Below are 23,292 nucleotides of genomic sequence, written 5' to 3'. Positions count from 1 at the left end.
ACCCTCTGATTTTCTTGTTAAAATATAATTTTATACTTTGATACCAGTGAAATGATCATCACTGTCAGTATTTTTTTTTCTGTATGCTTTCACCCCAAGTACCTGCTGCCCATCAAAGCTTACCCTGTCAGTCTTAGGCCCAGTTTATCTCTCACTACTGGGTATCCCCAGCACAGTGCTGACAACCAGCTAGATGGTCTATTGTGTAGGCATCATTATAAGCTGTGCACTTTCACCAGCATCTTGTCACTGAGCGCAATTGTAAAACAGCCCTAGCATTATTCCTTGTGGCTGACATGAGCACCTGCTTAATCTCAAACATCCTGTGAACTCCTCATACATGGGCTTTCATCCATTCGTAAAAGTGCTTTGGTCACCAAGTTAGGACAGCCAAGCTCATGCCATTTCATAGCACTGCATTTTTCTTCGTGCATAGTGGCATTTGACTGACTTAGGACCACAGATCCTTCCTCAAGACTGAGTCCACATCTGTCACCCCCCTCCCCCACCACCCATGTTTTCCAGCACCTGAGTTGCTGTTCAAACTGTAGTCATAGTCAGGAATTTATATTTATATCTCTACACCACTGAGCTGGGCTGTCCTTCTTGACAAGCACCCCCCAATAGCTGCTAGTATTTTTTTTTGTACTTTGCTGTCTCTTATTAACAATATTTAAGCAGTTCTTGGATGAACACAGAAGTCCAGAATTTGTGCTGTTTTGCATTGTTTGGTTTTAGAACTGTATAATAAGCTTTAAAATTGATATTAATACTGTTAGTGCTAAAATGTAGAATTTTGCAGAAATGTTTTTCTTCTAACCTGAGTTTTATTGTTTTGTCTTTCTCCACCTCATTTTTAATTAAGCTGCCTAAAGAAGTTATCATGGATTTGCCTAGCATTTGTGTTTCTGTCTCATGCCATAAAAACTGTGCACAGGAATTGGGACTGGCAGTCGGAATACACCTTGTTTATGTCTGCCTTAAAGGTATAATAATATCATGTTATCTTTGACTTGCATGCTTCATTAGAACAAAGTTTCCAGTGTAACATATTAAAAAGACAAAGCCTTGTATAAATTCTGTTAGTAGTAAAACATGGATGAATACAAATTCATTGCATATTGTTTAGGCATACCATTGGGGATGGCTACAGTTCAGTCTGTGCTATACCACTGGGGTTTTTACACAGTGTTTTCATTGGTCACAGCCTGCCTTCTTTTTTCTTCAATAAAGTAGTACTGTTGTGGTCATGCGAGTAGCACAGGCTGTCAGAGAAAACTGCAAGTTCAAGTCAAAATAGTACAACATAAATGTAGACTCTCATGATCTTTTACTTATCTGATGCTACTTACGTTTTTTTCGTGGTGTTTCAAAAGAGCTGTGGCTATTAATGTTAGTGTAGTCAGCAGTGTAGAGAAAAATCACTAAGGAACAAAGAATGTCAGATGATACCATTAATGGAATAAATAAGTTTGCAAAAATATGAATATTTGCTTCCCTTTCCAAGTCTGTATTTCTGCTCCTGAAGGGTACCACACTCCTGTTCTTTGTGCCATACCCAAACTTCTTCCCATATGTATGCCCTTCACTTATATGGTACCTTTCAAAAGTTGTTAGTGCTGAAATCCTGTGCTTTCAAAGTGTAGGTGCACCTACTGTTTAAGTTTGTAGACTCTACACTGGAAGTACAGAAGCATCCTTTTCTGTACAACTCCAGCTGTCTGGTGTTCAGTTAATCCAGTGTTAGAGATATCAAAGATCATTCCGTCTTTAGGACTCGGGTTCTTTTCTTAACCAGTCATTTGCGGAGCAGATGTCACAGAGATGCTGTTTAAATCACACAGCTTTTAGCACTTCAGTCTTTATGCTTTTTCTCATTTTTCATTTTAATTCCATTGTTTTGATTTTAAATTTTTCATTTTACTGTTGTTTAATCGTTCCTCTGTTTAACTGATTGCTTTTGTGTATGTTAATTTAAATGTACAGGCCTTACAGCAATGTAGGTCCATTAACCTCCTCCTGCTCGGCACACTCTGAGGTTTTATATTTTGGAATGCATTTTTTTAGCTTTCTTTGTATGTGTTTCTTTGAACAATGTTGTATGTATTCAAAAGTGAGTATGTGTATTAAGTGCTACTCCAATAGAGAGGGATTGTAAAAACATGATGTGAAGTTGTTCTATCTCACCATTCATTCTTACTGATGGGTTCGGAGAAGATCCCTCAGCTACGAGTCGGTCTACTACAAAGTTCGAGGTCTTCAATTAGCTCGAGGCCAAGTCCCTATCCCATGATGCACATAGATTTACCTCAGATCTAGTTTTCCGCTGCAACAGATCGGAGGTTCTTGTTAGCTCGGACCAGTAAAATTAATTTTTTTGAATATTTCTTTCTTATATTAATAACTAGATTGTTTTAGGTAGTTTTAGATAGTTTTATGAAGCTCTTATAGCTATTTAGAGTGTGCATAGCCGTGACCTTTTGTCACGGTCTATAAAAGACTTTATTTAATTAGTGTGTTTGATATGTTTAGATAAGTTATGTGTGAGTTATATAGCAGCTATCTTTTTCTTTCAGTATAGTCTGCTTAGCATTTAAAACTGTGTGGTTTAGACAGTCTCTGTCACATTAATATTTAGATAATTTTTGTATGTGTGTGTGACTTATTCTGAATTTTCTAAAAGGCTTTTGATTGTTGACTTACTGTTGAAACTTTTTTTCATAGTTGACAGTAATTCTCTGTTGGATACAATAATGGCTGACCAAGATAAGCATCCCAAGTCAGGCTTTAAAAAGTGCCCTAAATGTGGCCAAAAAATGTCTGTAACTGACAGCCATGTCAATGGTGTGTACTGTTTAGGAGCTTTGCATTTACATGATGCTCCATATGCCATTCTTTCTCCTCCAGAGTCCTACAGGAGAGAAAGAGGAAATTAATAGAATGAGGCTTGTTGAAACCCTCCTTTCAAAAAGCTTTGAGTGACCAAGATGGATCCAGTAAGTCTTCAAAGCCTTCTAAGACTTCTTAGACAAAAAAATGAAAGAAATCTTCGACTTCGGCTCCACAGACATCGGAACAGATGGTCTTAACTTTTCAGATTCGGTCCCCAGTCCTGGAACCAGTATCTGAAATTCCTAAGAGTCCTTTACTACAATTGGTACCACCTTCAGTCCGTTCATCTCAGTCCTCTATTAGCCTTTATGATCTGGATGTGGATCGTGTGGTGCAGAAGCTGTTACAGGCACCGGCCTTTGCAAAACTTTTATCGGCCCCGACCCAACTTACCAGCTACAACTTTTCTTCCTCCGAGCCATTCTGGTCCTTCAGAGCCAGAGGAGTCAGACTTGTTGATTGTGGAACCTTCGGAGCGGACGTCTGCTCCAGTGTCTTCAGCACCGTTCACTCCGACATCCTTGGTGCCGATCGAGGACTCTAGGAGCCGACACTCTCTGGTAGTTTCCAGAGAGGATAGTCGGACCGACTTGTTGGTTCTGACTCTGCCTCTCGGGGCTTTGACATGGATGAGCTTGGCTCCTATCTGTGGCTCGGAGCCAACTATCATGGTGCCAGGGGTATCGACTGTTTCCTCAGATCCATCGGTTCCCTAGCGTCGGAGCAGGGGTGCCTTCGATGCCATGAGGAGAGTTAAGACATCCTCGACCTCAGGTCTGGCTTCTTCTTCCCCTAAAGCCCCTGTGTCTGCTTCTGCTTCACAGATCCTGGCCAAGCGTAGAGACCCAGACCCTCAGGAAGCTCCATTGTGTGGCCCTTGCTCTTCCGAGACCTCACCAGAAGCTCCCACTGATGAGGTTCCCAGGAAGAGAGTTTGTAAAAGGAAGTATGTAGATTCCCCTCAGGAGTCCCTAACATCTGATACTGACTTGGATGAATCAGAAGGGTCCCCCTCTGAGGATATTTCATTTGCAGAGATACTCGAAATCCTAAGGCAGAGGGGTGACTGGCAGTCCACAAACCCTACTGAAGACGAGTCTGATGTTCATCGTGTTTCACTGTTGCAGTCATTACTCTTGGGCTATCCTGCTGGCAGGCTACCCACAGTCAGCCAGAATTCAAAAGTCTAGGTCCGGCGTCTGTTGCTGTCACCTCTTCCCTGACGTCAGTGCGCCAGGGATATAAAAGATGCAGCCGATGCCATTTTCTTCAGTCTTTCTTGCCGTGGCAAAAGCAGTTTGCAAGTGCCGGTCGGCTGACTCCTGAGATTTTCAAATCTGAATTTCAGAACCGAAGTCTTCATTAAAGCTAAGTACCTCGTTGGGGAAACTTTTTTCTTGCTCCAGACCGATGTCAGAAAAAGTTAACGATTGTATTTCTTGTGGGAAGCAAATACCTCATAAGGATTTTCACTCTTACTGTATTCCTTGCCTAGGCCCTGATCACAACTTTGCTAGCTGTCGGTTTTGTGCTAGATTCAACCAACGCACTATCAAGCGTCAGTTTGATTTTGCATTTCATTACTTTGGCCGACAATTTAATTATATAATGCCGGCGGAACAGCCGACAACCGGAGTTTACAAAAAACGCAATGACAAGGACAAGGATAGGCATCCGAGGTCCAGAACCGACAAAGCCTCTTCTAGGCCAGTCGCCGGTTCTCAGTGAGGCACTTTCGCAGCCCCTGGCGCCCGCTACCTCAGATCCACAGGCCGCTAGCGACTCCCACGTGGAGCCGACTGGGCCTCTGGAAACTCAGTTTATTGGACACTCGGAAATCAATCCCTCAGATGGGTCTGGAGCCACTGAGCAGGCATCGGCTTCTGAAGGTGTCTTCAGACCGACACAACTATATGTTAAGCCATCTTCAGCTTCGAAGACAAAGACTAAAGCACTAAAGACAAAGAAACCAGTACAGCAGTCTCCTATTCAGACTTCCATGCCTAAAAACAGATGCTCAAAGTGGCCGAAGACCTAATTACTTTGATCACGGGCTCCCATCCCCCTCCTGATAAGAGGACTAGGCAAGCGACAGAGTATGATTCTTCTGATCAGGTTTCTATTTCCTCTGATTCCTCTTCTGAACAGGATTTTACCCCATGCTTCCCTATGAGGATTCTGATGCTGAAGAATCCTTTCCGTCAGCCTCTCCTCCTGAGGACTGTTCTTTTGGGGAAACACTGCATACTATGAGGGAGCATTTCCTCTGGGAGAGCCAAGATTATTCTGAGTCTAAGAAAAGGCTCAGAGAATTCCTGCTTCTTCCTCAGCACAGACCCCTAGCTACTCCACCTGTTCTAGACATTGTAGATGATGTATTTTCAGAGTCCGGACTGTCCCCTGACTCTTTACCCCCTGCACCTGCTAAGCCAGACAGATACTACAGGGTTCTGGATTCTCATAAATTCCTATTTAAAAACCCCGCAGCAGACCCAGAAACTATATCTCAGGGTCCCAAGGGGGTTAAAGCTTCCACTGCAAAAAATCCTGTCCCCTCTGATAGGGATTCTAGGGCTCTAGACAGATGGGGGGAAAAAGTTTACACTTCTGCAACCCTGGCTGTAAGGGCTTTAAATTGTCAATTTCATATGCTTAAATATCAGCAATATTTAATGTCACTACTTAAACAAAAAATGTTGACAAATACTGAATGTTCAGAGAACAAAGAATTGCAGGATTTATTGCATGTAACTGAACAAGTGGGAAAGCATACTTTGCAATGTGGTTATGATTCTCTGGAGGCCTCTTGCAGGGCCGCTGTTACAGGTTCTGTTATTAGAAGGCATGCTTGGTTAAAGAAACAAAATCTGCCTGATCATGTTAAAGCAAAATTATTAGATGCACCATTACAGCATGATACTTTGTTTGGTATTAATGTAGAAGAGGTGTTGAAAAAAATGGAGGATAAAGCAAAATCCATGCAGACAGTAAAGGATTTCTTACAGGTGCAGCCACCCAGGTTTAGCAGGAGCTGGCTTTCTAAAAATTGGTCCTTTCCAGTCTCAGACAGACCACAAAGAGGCAGATACAGACGCCCCAGAGGCAGATCTCAACCCCAAGGCTCATACAGACCTAAACAATGGAGGGGGGTGCTCCTACCTCCAAAAGCGGAGAAGACATATCACAGCCTTACAGGAAACAGTCCCAATGACTTTCCTCTACCAGTTCCAAGCAGTTTTCTTTTGACAGCCCCCTTAGGGGGAAAACTAGCACTTTTTTCATCAAATTGGCAAATGGTTACCCAAGACAAATGGGTTCTGAACATAGTGTCCCAAGGCTACAGGTTCCATTTTCACACTCTACCAAGGTCAAAGGGCATGCCCGACCTGCCACACAATCAATGGGCAGAGGCATAAAAACAAATTACAGCCCTCATGGACAATGAGGGCCATTCAGCAAGTACCACAACAAGAGCAGGGGCAAGGATTTTACTCCAGACGTTTTCTAGTACCCAGGAAGGACAAAACCTGGAGACCATTTCTGGACCTGTCTATACTAAATACGTTTCTGGAAGTTCCAAAATTCAAGATGTTGACTCTTTAGCAGCAACTGCCCATGCTGGGCAAGAGGGCTTGGCTCGTAACTTTGGACCTAAAAGAGGCATACCTGCATGTCCCAGTCAGACAATCTTGCAGAAGATACCTCAGATTCATAGCTGGCTCAATGCATTACCAATTCTCTGCACTGCCGTTTGGCTTATCTACTGCGCCCAGGGTCTTTACAAAATGCCTGGCACCAGTAATTGCGTTTTGCAGACAAAAAGGAATTAAAATATATCCCTACTTGGATGACCGCCTAATTCAAGCAGAGAACAAAGACACTCTTCTGCAGCATCTGGCGTTTGTAAAAAGATTACTAAATGGCCTAGGGTACACAGTAAACGAAAAGAAATCAAAACTAGCACCCTCTCAAGAGATAATATTCCTGGGTGCAAGCTTAAATACAACTGCCTAGATGGCTTATCTCATGCCAGACAAGCAAAAACAACTGACTACTTACTTCAAGAAATTGTCAACAAAAACCCACTTATCTGCAAGGAAAATCCTGCAGGCCTTGGGTTTCATGGCATCCTGCATTCTACTAATTCTATATGCCAGACTGCATATGAGGAAACTACAATGGTATCTGAAAAGTGTTTGGGCTCAGCATTGCCACAGCCTGGAGACAGTAATTGCACTCATTCCCTGTCTACAACAGGAGTTTCGATGGTGGGTAGAAGCCTGTCACCACAACAAGGGTCTGCCATTCAGTTTACCCACAGCCAGACAGACACTGACAACGGATGCATCAGATTATGCCTGGGGGGCCCATATGGCAGGAAAGTGTATTCAGGGCACATGGCCTGCAAACCAGATGCATCTTCACATCAATCAAAAAGAGATGCTAGCTGTTCAAAATGCCCTGACAGCTTTCAAGGACCTGCTTCATCCAGGACAATTACTGATAAAGACAGACAACACTACGGTCATGTGGTACATAAACAAGCAGGGAGGTACTCATTCTTACCCCCTCTGCAGACAAGCAATGACTTTATGGGACACAGCATTGGCTTTTCAAGTTCACCTACAAGCACAATTCCTGCCAGGAAAAACAAATACTCTGGCAGACGAACTAAGCAGAAACCTCATGGATCCCCACAAATGGAAACTGGATCTACAAGTCTTCAGGATGATAATAAGGAAATGGGGATGCCCAGACATAGATCTATTTGCCCCCCCCTCACAACTGTCAATTGCAGAGATTTTGCACAAGGATTTACCACAAGCAAGCATGGAAAGTGGACGCCCCATCATTCAGCTGGAAAAATCTAACAGTATATGCTTTTCCCCCTCTGCCTCTCCTTCCCAGAGTACTCCTAAAGGTCAGACAAGAGAAGCCAAAAATGATTCTGATTGCACCAGACTGGCCACGCCAGCACTGGTACCCAATCCTAAAGTGCTTGTCTCAAGGTCCAGCATGGATATTGCCTCAAACTTCTCACTTGCTGACCCAACAAAACAATCAGATCCTGCACAGCCAACTCAGGACCTTAAATCTGGCAGCATGGCGGATAATGTAGCCATTCAGAAAACTCCTCTTTCAAAAGCTGTTATGGATGTTATCTTGGAGGCCAGGAGGCCCAGTACCAGAAAAATTTATGCAGAAAAATGGAAGAGATTCTGTGCTTGGAACCAGGAACAAGGCATTGACACATCTGTGCCAAATATTCCTCACATTTTACAATACCTAACTGAGATGCTGAACAAAGGCCTTCCTTTCTCATCAGTTAAGATTCATGCCTCTGCCATTTCGGCACATTATCATCCTTTAATAAGGCAGTACCTCAGAGGGGCCAAAAACATTAGGCCTCCAAGGAGAGCACCAATTCCAGCCTGAGACCTCAATTATGTTTTGGAAAAACTCACACTGCCTCCTTTCGAGCCAGCATCAACAGCGGATATTAAATTCTTATCCTGGAAAACAGCTCTACTCCTAGCCATAACCTCTGCAAGGCGAGTCTCAGAGTTACAAGCACTCATGGCTGTGGAACCTTTCATCATTTTTCATCCAGACAGGGTTTCTCTGAGGACAAACCTTACATTTATGCCTAAGGTGGTGTCCAGTGTGGCCCTCAATCAAACCATTCACTTGCCTACCTTTTACCCAAATCCACAGAACAAGGGTGAGAAAATTCTGCATTCTTTGGACATACACAGGCAGTTATGCTTCTACTTGGACAGAACTAAAGCTTTCAGAAAGACTGAGCAACTTTTAGTGTCATATGCTGCAGGATCACAAGGAAAGGCTATATCAAAACAGACTATTTCTAAATGGATAGGCCATTGCATCCGTTTCTGCTATTCTCAACATTGCAAATCAGTACCTAAGGGCATTAGGCCTCATTCCACCAGAGCAGCAGCCACTTCAGCAGCCTTCCCTCAGAGGAGTACCAACCAAAGAAATCTTAGAGGCTGCAACTTGGAGTTCAGTGCACACCTTTACAAAGCACTACCACTTGCCAAGTCCAAATCAGGCTTTGCTACTGCAGTTCTGCAGGGCCTCATAGCCTCTCCTAATCCTATTTAGCCCAGCCACCCATCCTCAGCTTTGGGATTCAACCCAAGAGTAATGACTGCAACAGTGAAACACGACGAACATAGTACAGTTGTGTACCTACCATAAATGTAGATGTTCGAATGTATTCACTGTTGCAGTCCAGGTTATCCACCCACCATCCCCCTTCTCTTTGCTGGGACTTACCTACACTTCTCTATCCTATACAACCTTTTTGGTGTATTTGCTTGTTAGATGAAGGAAATGTTATTTTTGTGCATGCATTTTTTATTGCTATATTTTTCAGCCTACCTATTTGGGGCACTTGACATTTGGGGCAAGAAAAACTGAAGAAAATGGCGTCGGCTGCATCTTTTATACCCCTGGCGCACTGACATCAGGGAAGAGGCAACAGCAACTGACGCTGGACCTAGACTTTGGAATTCTGGCCGACTGCGGGTAGCCTGCTAGCAGGATAACCCAAGAGTAATGACTGCAACAGTGAATACACTCGAACATCTACATTTATGGTAGGTACACAACTGTACTTTCTCATGAAAGTTTTCGGGCCTCAACCCTCCACCTTTGGGGTGTCTCTGCCTTTCGATGAGCTTATTCAGCTGGTCTCAGGAAGGGAGTGGAAGTCTCCGGATACTATGGAGCCTGTCCCTAGGAGGCCTAATAAGTTCATATCTGCCCCCCAGGATAAATCCTCCTTGACAAAAGGTGTGCCAGTTGATGCCATGGTGGTGCCGGCAGCCACCAAAAAGGAAATGTCAGAAACTTCCTCTTCTATCCATCCTCCTAACAAAGACTCCAAGATCATGGATAGATATGGGAAGCGCATGTTTAGTTCAGCGACCTTTGCACTCTATTTGCTTAACTACTTAACCCATTTCACGAGACTACAAATAGATCATCTTAAAGAGCTTGGAGATGCTCTTCAGGATACAGTAGCTGCAGGAGCTACAGACAAAGTTGCCTCCCAGCTTGCTACCCTCAGTTTTATTGTAAACTCGTCCATGCATCTCATTTCATATGCAGCTGATGGACCAAGCAGGGCAGCTGGTACAGGAGTTGCTCTTAGGAGGCACTCCTAGATGCACTTGTGTTCCTTTGCGGAGCCCTGCGTTATTCTTTGTGGATACACCCTTGATGGCTCGTCTCTTTTCGGGCCCAAAGTTAAGGAAACTTTGACCAGGTGTGAACAAGAAGGAAAGACTATCTGCCATCGGAGTCTGCCAGACCCTATCCCAAGGCTCAGAGGGGAGGCAAAATGTGGTTCGAAAAGCCCAAGGAGCCTTTAAGGACACACATGGTGAGCCCCCCTCCAGGGGCAGAGGAGGGGGTAATAATGGAAGACGCTGCCCTCGTGGCAGAGGGGGTCCGCAAAACCAGGGTGACAGATCACTTCTTTGGAAAGCCATACCAGCGCTCCTGAAAGGAGGCCTGACTGTCCTGCTCTGGAGGCAGTCTTTGGTTGCTTATCTTTGTACCCATACGCCTGGCTCAAAATAACAAACAACTGGGTACAAAGCATCATTTCCAGAGGATACTTCATTCCATTTGCCACACCCCCTCCACTGATAAGAAAAATCCCAGATGTTCCACCCAGTTACAGGGAAGAAGCGACAGTAGAGGTCCAAATGTTGCTAAGAAAGAGTCTTCCAACCACTCCCAGCAGACCAGATAGGATCCGGAACTTACTTAAGATTCTTTTTAGTTCCAAAAAAGGCAGGGGACTGGAGACCTGTCTTTTACCTCAGCAGGCTAAACAGATCTGTAAAGAAAGAGAAGTTTCGGATGGTCACGCTTCAGTTGATACTTCCTTTCTTGGGGAAAGACAATTGGATGTGCTTGATAGATCCAGGATGTGTACTACAACATAAAAATGGCTAGGCCATCCAGGAGTCATCTGCACTTCTGGCTGGGAGCCAATTTTACCAGTTTTGAGGCCTGCCCTTTGGTCTCACTGCAGCCTCCACAATGTTCACCAAATGCATGGCAGTGGTCACGGCTCACCTGAGATGTTTAGGATTCCAGCTGTTTCCATACCTAGACAATTGTCTCCTCACCGCCACTACCAGGCATCAACTCATTCAAGCCAGGGAATCCACTGTGTCACTCTGCAGCCAGCTTGCCATTAGAATAAACTCAGAAAATTCTGCCTTGTCGCCATCACAGCATATCATTTTTATCGGAGCAGAGCTGTACACCACCACCACCACCATGCTAAGACTTCCAGCAGAAAGAGTCTTACTACTCCATCAGCGGGTCCACTTTCTGATATCCAGAAACAAGGCTCCAGCATCAGAAGTTCTAAAATTGTTAGGTATGATGGTAGCAGCAATTCTGGCCCATACCACTGGGTCATTGGCACACGCAGATACTGCACTGGCTGCTCTTCATTCAGTGGTCCTACCAAGAGCTCCCCATGTCTCACCTGATAATCACAAACTTCTGCAAAAAAGATCTTCAGTGGTGGTTGAACTCGCTTCATGTCACGATAGGACGTCCCTTTGCTTTACCCCCACTGGCGGCCACAGTGACCACGGACCCTGATAGGGTGGGAGGAGCATTTTCAGGGAAGAACAGCCCAAGGCACATGGACCAATCAAGAGACACATCTGCATATCAATGTCTTAGAGATGAGAGCAGTACTTTTGGTGTTGCAGTATTTTCAGGACTCTTTTCCTCTAGGTACGATTGCGATTCAGTCAGACAACATGTCAGTGGACTGGTACTTGAACAAACAAGGAAGAACCAGGTCATACACCCTTTGTCACAAGGCCCTAAGAGTATGGCTGTGGGCGATTTCCACCCAGCGCTTTCTGTTAGCAACGCACATCCCAGGGAATCCAGCATGATAGCAGACAAGTTGAGCAGAGCAATTTTATTGCCCCACGAGTGGTCCTTCAAGAAAGAGATGGCGGACAGGATATTCCGCAGATGGGACCAGCCTTGCTGCGACCTTTTTGCCCGTCACATGAACACGAAATGCAAAGCTACTTTGCCCTGATTCCCCCAGCAGAAGTCCCAAGGGATGCACTCATTCATGATTGGCCTCCGGGTCTCCTCTATGCCTTTCCACCAATCCCACTGATGTCCAAGGTTCTACAGAATGCAAAATCGCTGGGAAGGACTATCATTCTTATAGCCCCTCATTGGCCTCATCAGATTTGGTTCCCCTTCCTTCAACTTCATCTTTTGGAGGACTCTTGGATTCTGGACCCAGTTCCAGACCTTCTGACGCAGTCATCGGGGGAACTTCATCCCCCTCTGCACTCCCTGAAGCTGACAGCTTGGCTGCAATTCCCATCATAGCCAGGTTCCATAACCTTTCCAATGAAACCAAGCAAATTCTCTTATTGTCTCATAAATCTTCTACGAGGAAACTATACCTTAGAAAATGGAAGCAGTTTTCTATATGGGCCTCTAAAAACAATATTGATCCTTACCAAGCCCCTATGGCCTCTATACTAGAATTTTTAACCATGATGTTCAGTCAAGGAGCTGCAGCAGCCACAGTCTGTGTTCAACTTGCTGCGATTTCTAACTTTCATCTTGGATTTGAAGAATTGAATATTATGTCACATAAATTATCCAAAGCATTTCTCAAAGGGACTTTTCATCTCAGACCACCTGTGAAATCTCTGTATTCACCATGGAATCTAAATTGTATGCTTTCCTGCATCATTCTTCCTCCATTTGAACTAGCTTCCTCATGTGATCTCAGATTTTTGTCATGGAAGACTATCTTTTTAGTGGCTATTACTTCTACCCACAGAGTGCCAGAGCTTCGGGCCTTATCCGTTAAACCTCCTTACTTGATTTTCCATACTGACGGAGTCTCACTTAGAACAAATCACTGTTTTTTGCCCAAGGTTTGCACTGAATCTTATCTTAACCAAATTATTGATTTGCCAGTTTTCTTCCCCAATAACTCCAACAATTTAGAATACATGCTGCATAAACTTGATGTTCACAGACAGCTCAGATTTTATTTGGACAGAGCAAGAGATTTCAGGAAATCAGATCATCTTTTTGCTTCCTTTTCATACTCCAGGAAATGTATGCCAGTGTAAAACAACTTTGTCTAAATGGCTATCTGATTGTATTACCTTTGTTTATTCCGCTGCCAATATGCCCCTACAGCATAAGATTAAAGCTCACTCAACAAGAGCAGTTTCTACATCATCTGCCTTTTCTGCCAAACTTCCTATTGATAACATTTGTGCAGCAGCCACTTGGTCAAAACCTCATACCTTTATCACTCATTACAAGGTTGACAGGGCCTCCAGGGACAGTGCCTCCTTTGGATCCACTGTCCTGAAAAATATACACCCGTGAGCCACCTGAGATTGATGGTGCTTGGGATGCTACCCATCAGTAAGAATGAACATTGAGACTTCACATAAAGAAATTATGTACTTACCATAACGTTCCATGTGAGTTGTTCATCTCGCCTTCATTCTTACGTGCCTCCGTCCTACCCCCTCCTGGGTTTTTAGATGACCGAGATGCTGGATCCATCCTGGTTACTCACCTCTTCTATACCTTCGCTTGGGAGTGATAGAATGACAAATGGTATTGTTATATGCAGCAAACAAGATCTGAGGTAATTCTAGGTGCATCATGGAATAGGGACTTGGCCTCGAGCTATTTGAAGACCTCGAGCTTTGTAGTAGGCCAACTCGGAGCCAAGGGATTGGCTCCGAACCCATCAGTAAGAATGAAGGTGAGATGAACAACTCACATGGAACGTTATGGTAAGTACATAACTTCTTTTTTTTTTTATTCTTCTCTTATTCCCTTTGTGATTTCTTTACCTCACTTTGCTTTCCGTTAACTCTGGAAGAAGTTAATTTGTCACATATTTTATTATACTAAATGTGTTTTACAGTACCTCTTCTGCATGTACAGATCTCTTCTTCACCATTACTTTCTGTATCACAGTTGCAGTGCAGCCAAAGAGGTTGTTGTGCTGTTTCATTTTCCATAACACCAATCCATGTCATTATGTTTGGGCTGCCTTTAAAAATTCAGTAATCTGTTCAGGTGTTAAGTGCTGAAAAATAATAAAAAGCAAATATGAATTGAGCATTCTGTCTTAAAAGCTAATGTAAAAAAATAAAACTTAACCTAGCTGCCACATTCATTGTTGTTAACCAAGCAGATAGCTCCAAATTCAGACTGCAACTTAAAAATAATGTTATAAATAATTAAAATACCATGGAAATGAAAAAAAAAAGTCCTTTAATCACCATGATAGCCTTCTTTTTTGTGATGATTTAAAGGTCGTTTTTTCCATCTCCGTGGTATTTTAATTTTTTATAACGTTATTTTTAAGTTGCAGTCCAAATTTGGACCTATCTGTTTGATTAATTAGCTTATTTTTATAGTTCCGGGTCCTTTCAGTGTTTGGTTTGTACATTCATTGTTGTTTCTAAAATTTTAGAAACGTGTCCCAAGTTATATATCACTTGATTTTGTTATTCTGTTTTTCTTGTAAGTTTTATTCTTTCAAGCCCATTAAGTGCTGCTTCCTTTTCTAGTCTTCCAGCTAAAACAGTCAGATTTGATTTTGCTTAACTTGACTTCATCCTTAGAAGGATAATTATTGCCACTGTGATAAAAACTGATTCCTGCCATAGTAGTTAATATTTTTTCTTTCTTCAGTTATTCTTTCTTTCTACTGGTTAATTTGGAAATGTCATTCTGAACTTGCACACATTTTCTGAGTTTCCCAGGGAGAAAAGCTCAGGGTACAAACATCAGGAATTGTAATACTATGATCAAATCCCCAGGGAAGAATGCTCCAAGTAATGCTATCATAGATCATAATACAGTGATTATAGTAGTGATACTTATATCAGAATAGTATGCACATAAACAGGTTGAGGAGTGAAATATTGAAGTAACAGGCCAACAGGATAGGTGTTAACAAGCAAACCAGTAAATGTGGCAGTAACATTGAAGGAGCTTAAAACATGGTGATATACTTTAAATCACTGGATTGTATTTGTACTGTGAGTAGCTTTTCCTAATTGAAAATGAATTTGCCTTATTGTCAACTAAAACTGTAGATACTCTCAGAAAATGAATTTCCTTATAAGCTTTGATAAGGATGCAGTGATGGCAGCTCTGAGAAATTATCCTTGCTATTCTGTGAACAGATTTAATCTTTAGCAGATGTTTCAGATTGTTCGCATTAGGTTTTCTAACTTTATGTACTTTGGCAGATACTTTTGATATCCAGATTAGCACATGGTGTTCTCTTCTGTCACTTGTATGATAATACATTTTGCAGATTAAGTGGGTGAGAGAGAGTGTGCATGTGCATGAGTGTGTGTGTATGTGTGTGTGTGGGTGTGGGCAGGCTTGCGCTAGCAGGCCTTTTTTGCTTAGGTTCATAGGTGTTTACTAGGCTAATGACTGCAAGGGTCTTTTTAAGCTTAGCCATGCATTCCAAATCTGTCAAGTTCTGGTACCCTTTATAGATGATAGTGCAAGTAACCATAAGCTTGGGTGGAATATGTGGATACTTGATTTTGTGATGTGTCATGTGGCTATTATGAATAGTTTGATGTCCTGTGTTTAGGACTGCACACTTTTAATGGACCTGTGTACTGTGTTTTTTTTTCCTTTATTAAGGAAATGTATGTGTCCTAATAGTCCACACTTCGAGCTACTTTTACAGTGTAAATTTTCTCTTGCTTACATTGTAAAGAAGTTCCTGCATTTTCTGTGCAAGAAGCGTAAGCATTCTTAGCGTGGTTATGGCCAGTTCTGCAGGTGCTGCCTGTTCATTGTTATGACTCACTAGCTTCAAAGGGACTAGTTTAAAACATTCCTTTTTCCAGCATTTCACAGCAGTAGAGGGTGCTCTGTGTAAAGCTTGGCATTGTGGTAGTAGAAGGATGGGCAGAAGTTAAGGGACCTGGAACTCTGTCCAGGCCTTGGTCTACTGTCTAGTATGTCACCCATTGTAACCTTCACTGCCTTAGCAGAGTGCTCATAATCTTTTAGTGAGACATACTGGCCCTGGTCATCAGTGACCATGAGGTTGAGTTGGAAGGCACTTGGCTTTGCCTTTTAGGGCCTCATCCTGGGTTCATCTGCCATCTCTGTTCACCTGCTGGAACAAGCTGATACACTTGCTCATGTGAGTATTCGGTCATGTAGACCCTGAGCTGGTTTTTTTTAACATCTGAATATGAGGTATCAGTGAGTCATCTAGCTCAATTTCCCCCTTAAGTGAATAGTTGTTTGCTGCTAATGGCTTTGCTGACTATTCTTAGTGTGCTGTGGATGTTCCTCGTACCTAATTCTGCATTTTTCTTTGGTAGCCTTTTAAGTATGGAGTTGAAGGTAGCTGTGCAAGTTTGTGAGCATAGTTCAGCCATTGGGGCAATGCAGCCCCTGTGGCACACATCCCAAATGCTTCCTTGATATATACATTACTATTGAGAGCCACAGTAGCACAACATTCTATTTACTGCCAAGATAGGCTGGTTGTGGACAGTATAGAAAAGAATAGTCGTAAAGTTGCTCTTGCTTGTTCCTCTCTCGAAAGTCGAAAGAGTTGGTGGAGTGGCATCACTCACTATCTTCTGGCCAAAGTAGTGGCAGAGACTTTTTGACCCATGTAATAAGAGAACATATTCCACCCCCCCCCCCCACCTCTTCCTGGTTTATAGGAAGTTTGGATACATTGTCTGGTTTGAGTCTGGATCTCGGGTATTTCAGTCTTTGATAACAGTTATATGAAGTTTCTTGTGGTCATAGTTCAAACTGGGATGCTCCTTGTTCTTAATGGAATTTGAATGGCATCTAGTTTATTTTTATTTATTTATTTATTAAAGGTGCATAGAGTAGACCTACGTGGCTCTTTTTAGCTGTGACCTGGATACGAGGTTAGGTAAGAACAGAACAGATGGCAACATAGAAGGAAACAGACAAAGGGAGTGCATGTAGACTACTCCATTACTCAAGTTGGTATGTGATGCAGTATACATAGATATAGCCTGCACTTGCAGTTTGTATAGTTTACTAAGTGGCATACAGAGTATTGTTTATTAGCAAACAGCTGCAAACAATGTACATTGGGTGATATTTTCAGCTGAGATGGATATTAACTGCTGGTACATGGTGTACTCCTACTAGACGGTAAAGTGTTTCACACTTGTGGCCCCATAAGGACATTTTTTTTTCTATTTACAGTGAAACCCTGAGTGTACAGGAGTAACATAGTAAGAGGATTGTTTGAGAGTCTGTATGGAATGCAGGTGAATGGTTTTACTCCATGCAGAGAGTAGAGGGTTGGCACAGTACTTACTGAGTTTGAAGACCAGGGAACAGGATGCAGAGTTTGCCTTTGGGGTAATTGGCAGTGATCTGGCTTTACTGAGAATGATGCACGGGGAAGGGGGGTTTGAACCATAAATTTCCTACCTTGTTTAACATCACCTGCAGTATATCACAGTTGAAAAAAACAAATCTGCAGCGAGCAGTGGTAAGGTGCATTTTAGAACTTGTATTAAAATTATTCTCGCTTCACAGCAAAAGGTTCTCCCGTTCGATTCTCGGCTGGAGCACCTTCTGTGTGGAGTCTGCATGTCCTCCCCACAGTTGAGTGACACTTAGACATGCAGGTAGGTGCGTGTGAATGGGTGTGCCTTCTTTTGAAGGCTAGGCTTTGGGCTGGCAACTCGGCACCATAAAAATACACTGCCAATCATTGGCGGACTGGAGTTCCGCTGTGGCGATCCCTAAGCGGAAGACTTTTTTTTTATTAAAATTCATTATTCCCTGTTCTGTGGTTTTGTTTGCTTCAGAGATTAGAAAATGGGTGCCATTTTTTAGCAGGTACCAAGTAGTCCCTTGATTTTGGTAGAAATGTTATCCATTAAAAAGGTAGTTGAGGGTTGAGCTAGTAGCCAGTGTAGCTGAAGTGGTTAACTGAGTGAATTACCCCTAGTGCTGAAGACATGGCCAAGCTGTAGGAGATATGTGGAAAGTTACTTGACTGTGCTATAAACCACAGCTTCATCTTTTATGAGGATTTTGATGCTTATTCATTAATGCATCTGAAGAGTGTTATTGGATATTGAGCTTCTAATACTGGGCAGGAGTTGTCATCAGACAAGCTGATCAAATAATCAGCATAAAAGTGGCTGAAATGATGGGCAGAGAAATGTGTATGGAATTTATGAAGAGTCCCAAAACAGATCCTTTGGGGAATGCTGATGTTCATTTGCTGTTTGGGGGTGGGGGGTTCATACGTTTTTGATACCTTGATAGAGGTAACACTGGGTATTTTGCTTGCCACTGTCCATATTATGAAGCATGATGATCTGGTATTGGGAGTTCCATTTTCAGCAGCAGCACTGAGCAAGCAGGGCATATACAGCATTATATCCAAGACATTCTAAGGCTATTTATTTATTTATTTCCAGTTTGATGACCGGGGAGGTCCACTGGGCTCAGGGAGCCCATTTTCAGTGGAGGCCCGGGGGAAAAAAGCTCCACAAATCTAATTAGATACATTTTAAAATCAAAGTAAAACATACATAGTATAAAAAATACTATTCTATCTTTTTCCATTACACACAGTGCTATGAAAATAATTCTGAGCTCTAGATTGGTATTTTTATCGTTTGTTTTTGTAGCGTGTGTTTGGCAATGAGGTTTGACTATTGCTTGCATACCAGTACCCTGAAAAAGACTGTGTTTGATTCCCACAGCCTTCATTTGCCTGCTGTGTGACAGCAAGCAAGTCAGTTAACAGGGCAGTGCTCCCAAGCTTTTTTTTCAAGTTTTTATGAGCGTGTGACAACTCTGTATTTCTGAACTTTTTTCTACAATTTTCAGGTACTCCTTCACCATCTCTGTGGCTCCCCTACACCTCTCACCATCTCTTGTGATATTATGCCTCCTCTACACCTCTCACTATCTCTTGTGATATGTGTTGCCATGCAAGTAGTTGGATTATTTTCTTGTTGGTGAAGACAAAAGGTAAAGGTATACCACAAAGAAGAATCTAAATAATTTAGAAAGTGTCAGTGCTAGAATAAGCTTTTTCTCCCAAGAAATGGCACAGTGATGCCTTTAGATGAGCAGCACTATAATGGAAAGTATAGTCTTATGATTTAAAGGACTGGAAGAGCAGGTTAGAGGCTTAAAGCCAGTTCTGCTACTCCATTAGATGACTTTTGTGTCCAGGTCTCCCCCCCCCCCCTTGATTTTAGGCAATATTTCTAATTTCTCAGAGGGTGGGGAAAGTAAAAGGAAAAGTGCTTCTTATTTATAAAAGGATGCTTCCAAGCCCATTGCTGCTACTTCCTAGTCTGATGTACTAAAGCTGTTGTAGTGGTTGTGTCTGAGGAGTCCCTTACCCCCCCCATCCCCCCAAGAGACTGCTCATTATTTATGGCACAGGTCTGTTTCATTGGAGCTGGATATCAAGGTGTGACAGTCTTTTGTTGAATTGCAACATATGAGGACTCTGGTCTTTCCATCTGCTGATATCAAGGTAGTTAGAGCACTGTCTAGTTACTTGTTTTTTCTTCTCAGCTATTACACTTTCTCACTGGCTGTACTCCCAATCCAGTCCCACTGAGACCATTGTTAGACTCGCAGCAGTTTGGGTCTTTGGACTTCATAGAATCTACTACATTCTCACTATCAGGCCAGCATCCTCTGATGGTAAGCTTGAGGAGCAGCAAGGCTTTCAGTGCTGTGCTGTTTGATGTAATTTCCTTTGCTGTAGGTTCCTCCTAAGCTTAAGGCCAAGGAGACCATCAAGAAGCTTAGCCAATATCATCAAACATCATAGCTAGGGTGCCCAAGTGGGGCAACTGCCCCTGGCGCAAAGTGTTGGGGAGACCTCTCTTTAATGCTGTACTGTATTTTAAAAGCTGGTATTGCATTTACAGTCATACCTGAACGCAGTAGGTCTAAACTGCAGCAACGGTTTGCTACAGTTTAAAAATAAAAATGTATTTTTTTAAACTAAAACATGAGTGCTGTAGCACTCGTGCAAGCAGGGTATAAACTGTAGCAACAGTTTACTACATTACTTTAATAAAATATGTTGAAGGAAGGTGTGGGTAGGGCACAGAAAATGAGACCTGAATGGCTAGAGCAGGAAGAGTTGTGTCATGCATATGGCCTCCTGTATGGTGTGCCATTAGAAGGAATGTCCTTTTCCTGCTGTTCAGTGGAAGTGTGTATGTGGAGTGGGGGGCATATGTCTATCTGTAATAAGCTGATCACTTAAAAAATTAAAATTGTAAGAGGTGAAGGGGTGGGGTGCTGGTTAAACCAGCTACACTCCAGTACTTGTGGGAGATTGTGTTACTATTAAGTAAATTTCCCAAATTATTCCAGGTGAAAATTTGCAGCATTCCATACTGGTTTAAAGGATTGCCAGAAGATTATAGTGCAAAAACGGGGGTTATGTTGATTTAGCAACTTGTCATGCCAGCTTTTCTTGTTAATGTGGTCCGTATAGGTTTAGTTATCTTGAACAGGTATTTGCTTTATCGCTGATTCTGTTTAGGTGAATGAAGAGTTGAGGGGTTGTTCATATCATGGAAAGCTGTGCAAAATCACCCCTCCCAGAGGATAGGGCTTTTAGTCTGTCAGAGTAAAGAGATCTAATTGTCGATAGTGTTGATACCTCTCAAGTTAGTTTAGGTGCACAGCAAGGTGCATAATCAAAATGGAGGTTAAAAAATACAAATATCTTGGTGGTGCAGCGGTAGCATTGTCGCCTCACATCAAGGGGTTCTCCCATTCGATTCTCGGCTAGAGCGCCTTCTGTGTGGAGTCTGCATGTCCTCCCTGCGTCGAGTAGCATTCAAAAGACATGCGTAAATGAGTGTGCCTTTGTTGAAGGTTGGGCTTTGGGCTGGCACCTCGGCACTGTAAAAATCTATTGCCAATCATTAGCGGACCGGAGTTCCGCTGTGGCGACCCCTAACCGGGAAAAGCTGAAAGAAGAACAACAAACAAGTTGTACAGTAGAAGAACCCATAACCTTCTAATCTTCTAGCATCTAATGTGACTGTGTCACTGGCTCGACAAGCAACAATGTTGTAGCACCTGCATTTCTGAGGAAAGATTCCACCCCCACAAAGCCCAGTTATTCATCCATCTAACAAAGAATCTTGTGAATTGGACAAATTAGGAATGCAAGTTTTCAGGTCGTCTAGACACTGTCACATATGCTCAATTTCCCGTGAAAGCTAGTCTGTAAAACTAACTGGTGTCTGTATGAGTTGCAAGCTGGTGACTTAGGGCGTCCGTCCCAGATATCAACTCTTTCCTGTATTGCTAATCTAACCATGAACCTGGCTCACAGTGTCACAAATGGTTTGAATAGGCAGCAGATATTGGATTAAGCACTTCATTACCCTTAGTAGAACCAAGTCCAAGTGTATAAATGCTCCCTTTGGCATGAGACATGATAGTTGAAGCCAAACTTGAAAAGCAAGAAAGAAACACTGTCACGGCTTATGGAGTTAGATTGAAGCTGGCCAGTGCTCGTTCACCTAAATGCAGCAAAGTTTGCATTAGCTTTAAACCACACACAACTAGACTGAAAGTACACCAAAAGGGTCTTACAGCTCTGAAGAAAAACAACCAAGAACAATAAACACAAAGGAGCTGGTTCCAACGGCTGTCCAAGGGGAGCCAGTCACCAAGGAAATGCTAGAAATGAGGAATGAAAAATCTCAACAGGTGTACAAAGATTCCATTCCACACAGTACACCACCAGTGAAATTAAATGTATTGAATTCACATTCAAATGGTGTACAAAGATGCACTCCACATAGTACACTACCAAGCAAATAATGTCACAAAGCCTTTATTTGAACAAAGATTAGCGCTTTCATCCTTTTCCCATCTAGGACATCATCAAAATTAAAATTCCACTAAGAAAACTTTCTTTTAAATAGTTCCACCTACCAATTAATTACATATTAAAGTAAGCTGAACAGTTAACCCCTTAAAGGGACAGACTGTTTATAACCACATTTGAATGTAAAAATCATCAAAACAGTGCACTTCCATAAAATTATGAACTAATTGTACATATGAAAAAAAAATTAAAGTTACAGATTGGATTAATAATTATCATCATTAAAAATGTAGAAAACTTTATTGGATATAATTGATGTTCCAATCATAATATAATTTTAAATCAGGTGACAATTGAAGTAGTCATTTAAGCCTGGTTGTTTATTGGCTTATAAGTCCAACTGCTACATTAGTTCCCTGTATTCTAAAATAAACCTTTCCATTGCTCCCCTCTGGGGTCGTCCGTTACCACAATGGAAAGTATGTATTTCAGTTGTGCCCACTTTAAAATTAGATGTTCAAATATTGTTTTAAAAAGTCTGTCCCTTTAAAGGGAGCTAATCGAAGGAAGGACACTCAGCAAACTCGGAGCTGCAATATATAACATTAAGTATCCTGTTTTTTGTTTATTTTGTTCTTTATTTCTTTGTCGTTTATAGCACTTTGTATACCGTGTATTTTTTCTAGCTAGTTTCACTGTGTGTGAGGTATTAACTGGAAATTGTCCACTCTTATTAAGCATCTGTTGGGTTGTTTGTTTATGATAACTTGTTGCAGTTAAACTCTTTTTTCTAGTGGCTCCTTTAGCTGTTTAAAACTTTCATTTAAAGGCTCACTGCTGCTTTTCAGCTGTGAGTAACATTTCTGCAGTTTGTTTGCCACCCTCCCTCCCTGTTGGTATAGTGGTTTTATAGTTGGTGGCTTTGCAGTTGCCCGCCCCTAGTGTAAATTTGATCTGGGACCCTCCTCCCAGTATAGTGTCATTACCTCATTCTACCCAGTACAGGGAGAGCATTTGAGAAGGCCAATCAGCTTCGTTTCTGCTACTCCTTTCTCTCTTTCCAAAAAAAAAAAAAAATTATCTGGTTTTACTGTATTTGTGTTTTTTTCCTACTTTATTTTGCTTTTGCGTCATCTTAAAGGTACTCAATTGTATTTATTACTGCTTGGTGTAACTCATTGTAAGCCTTTTAGTTTAAGCACCTGGGCTTCAGACCAGTTTTACATTAGGAAGGTTTGTGGTCTGCACTGTAGTGGCAGAACAGGTAGCTTACATCCTTCTAAGTTGGGAACTGCTGATTGAGGGCTCAGTGTCTGTTATTCTAAAAGTGTATTGATTCTGATTTAAGCACTTGGGCTTGAGGACAGTTATTTTACATTAAGAGGGTTCGTGTTCTGCACTCTTGTGGGAGGAGAGGCTGGACTCTGTCCTTCTGAGCT

General features: G+C 42.3%; 1 protein-coding gene across 1 annotated transcript in view; it reads left to right on the top strand.

Moving 5' to 3' along the window:
* TMTC3 (transmembrane O-mannosyltransferase targeting cadherins 3) overlaps positions 1-23,292 on the top strand; it is a gene marked incomplete in the record, with an annotated part of 998,858 nt that overhangs the window by 545,669 nt on the left and 429,897 nt on the right. Inside the window, 1 exon segment of the mRNA XM_044087864.1 lies at positions 866-986. Coding sequence (XP_043943799.1) covers positions 866-986 — 121 coding nt within the window.

This window comes from Protopterus annectens, chromosome 11.part0, assembly GCF_019279795.1.
Source record: "Protopterus annectens isolate FY-2018-M chromosome 11.part0, PAN1.0, whole genome shotgun sequence".
Classification (NCBI taxonomy): domain Eukaryota; kingdom Metazoa; phylum Chordata; order Ceratodontiformes; family Protopteridae; genus Protopterus; species Protopterus annectens.
The sequence above is the reverse complement of the archived record's forward strand: the minus strand, read 5'-3'. Positions and strand labels throughout refer to the sequence as shown.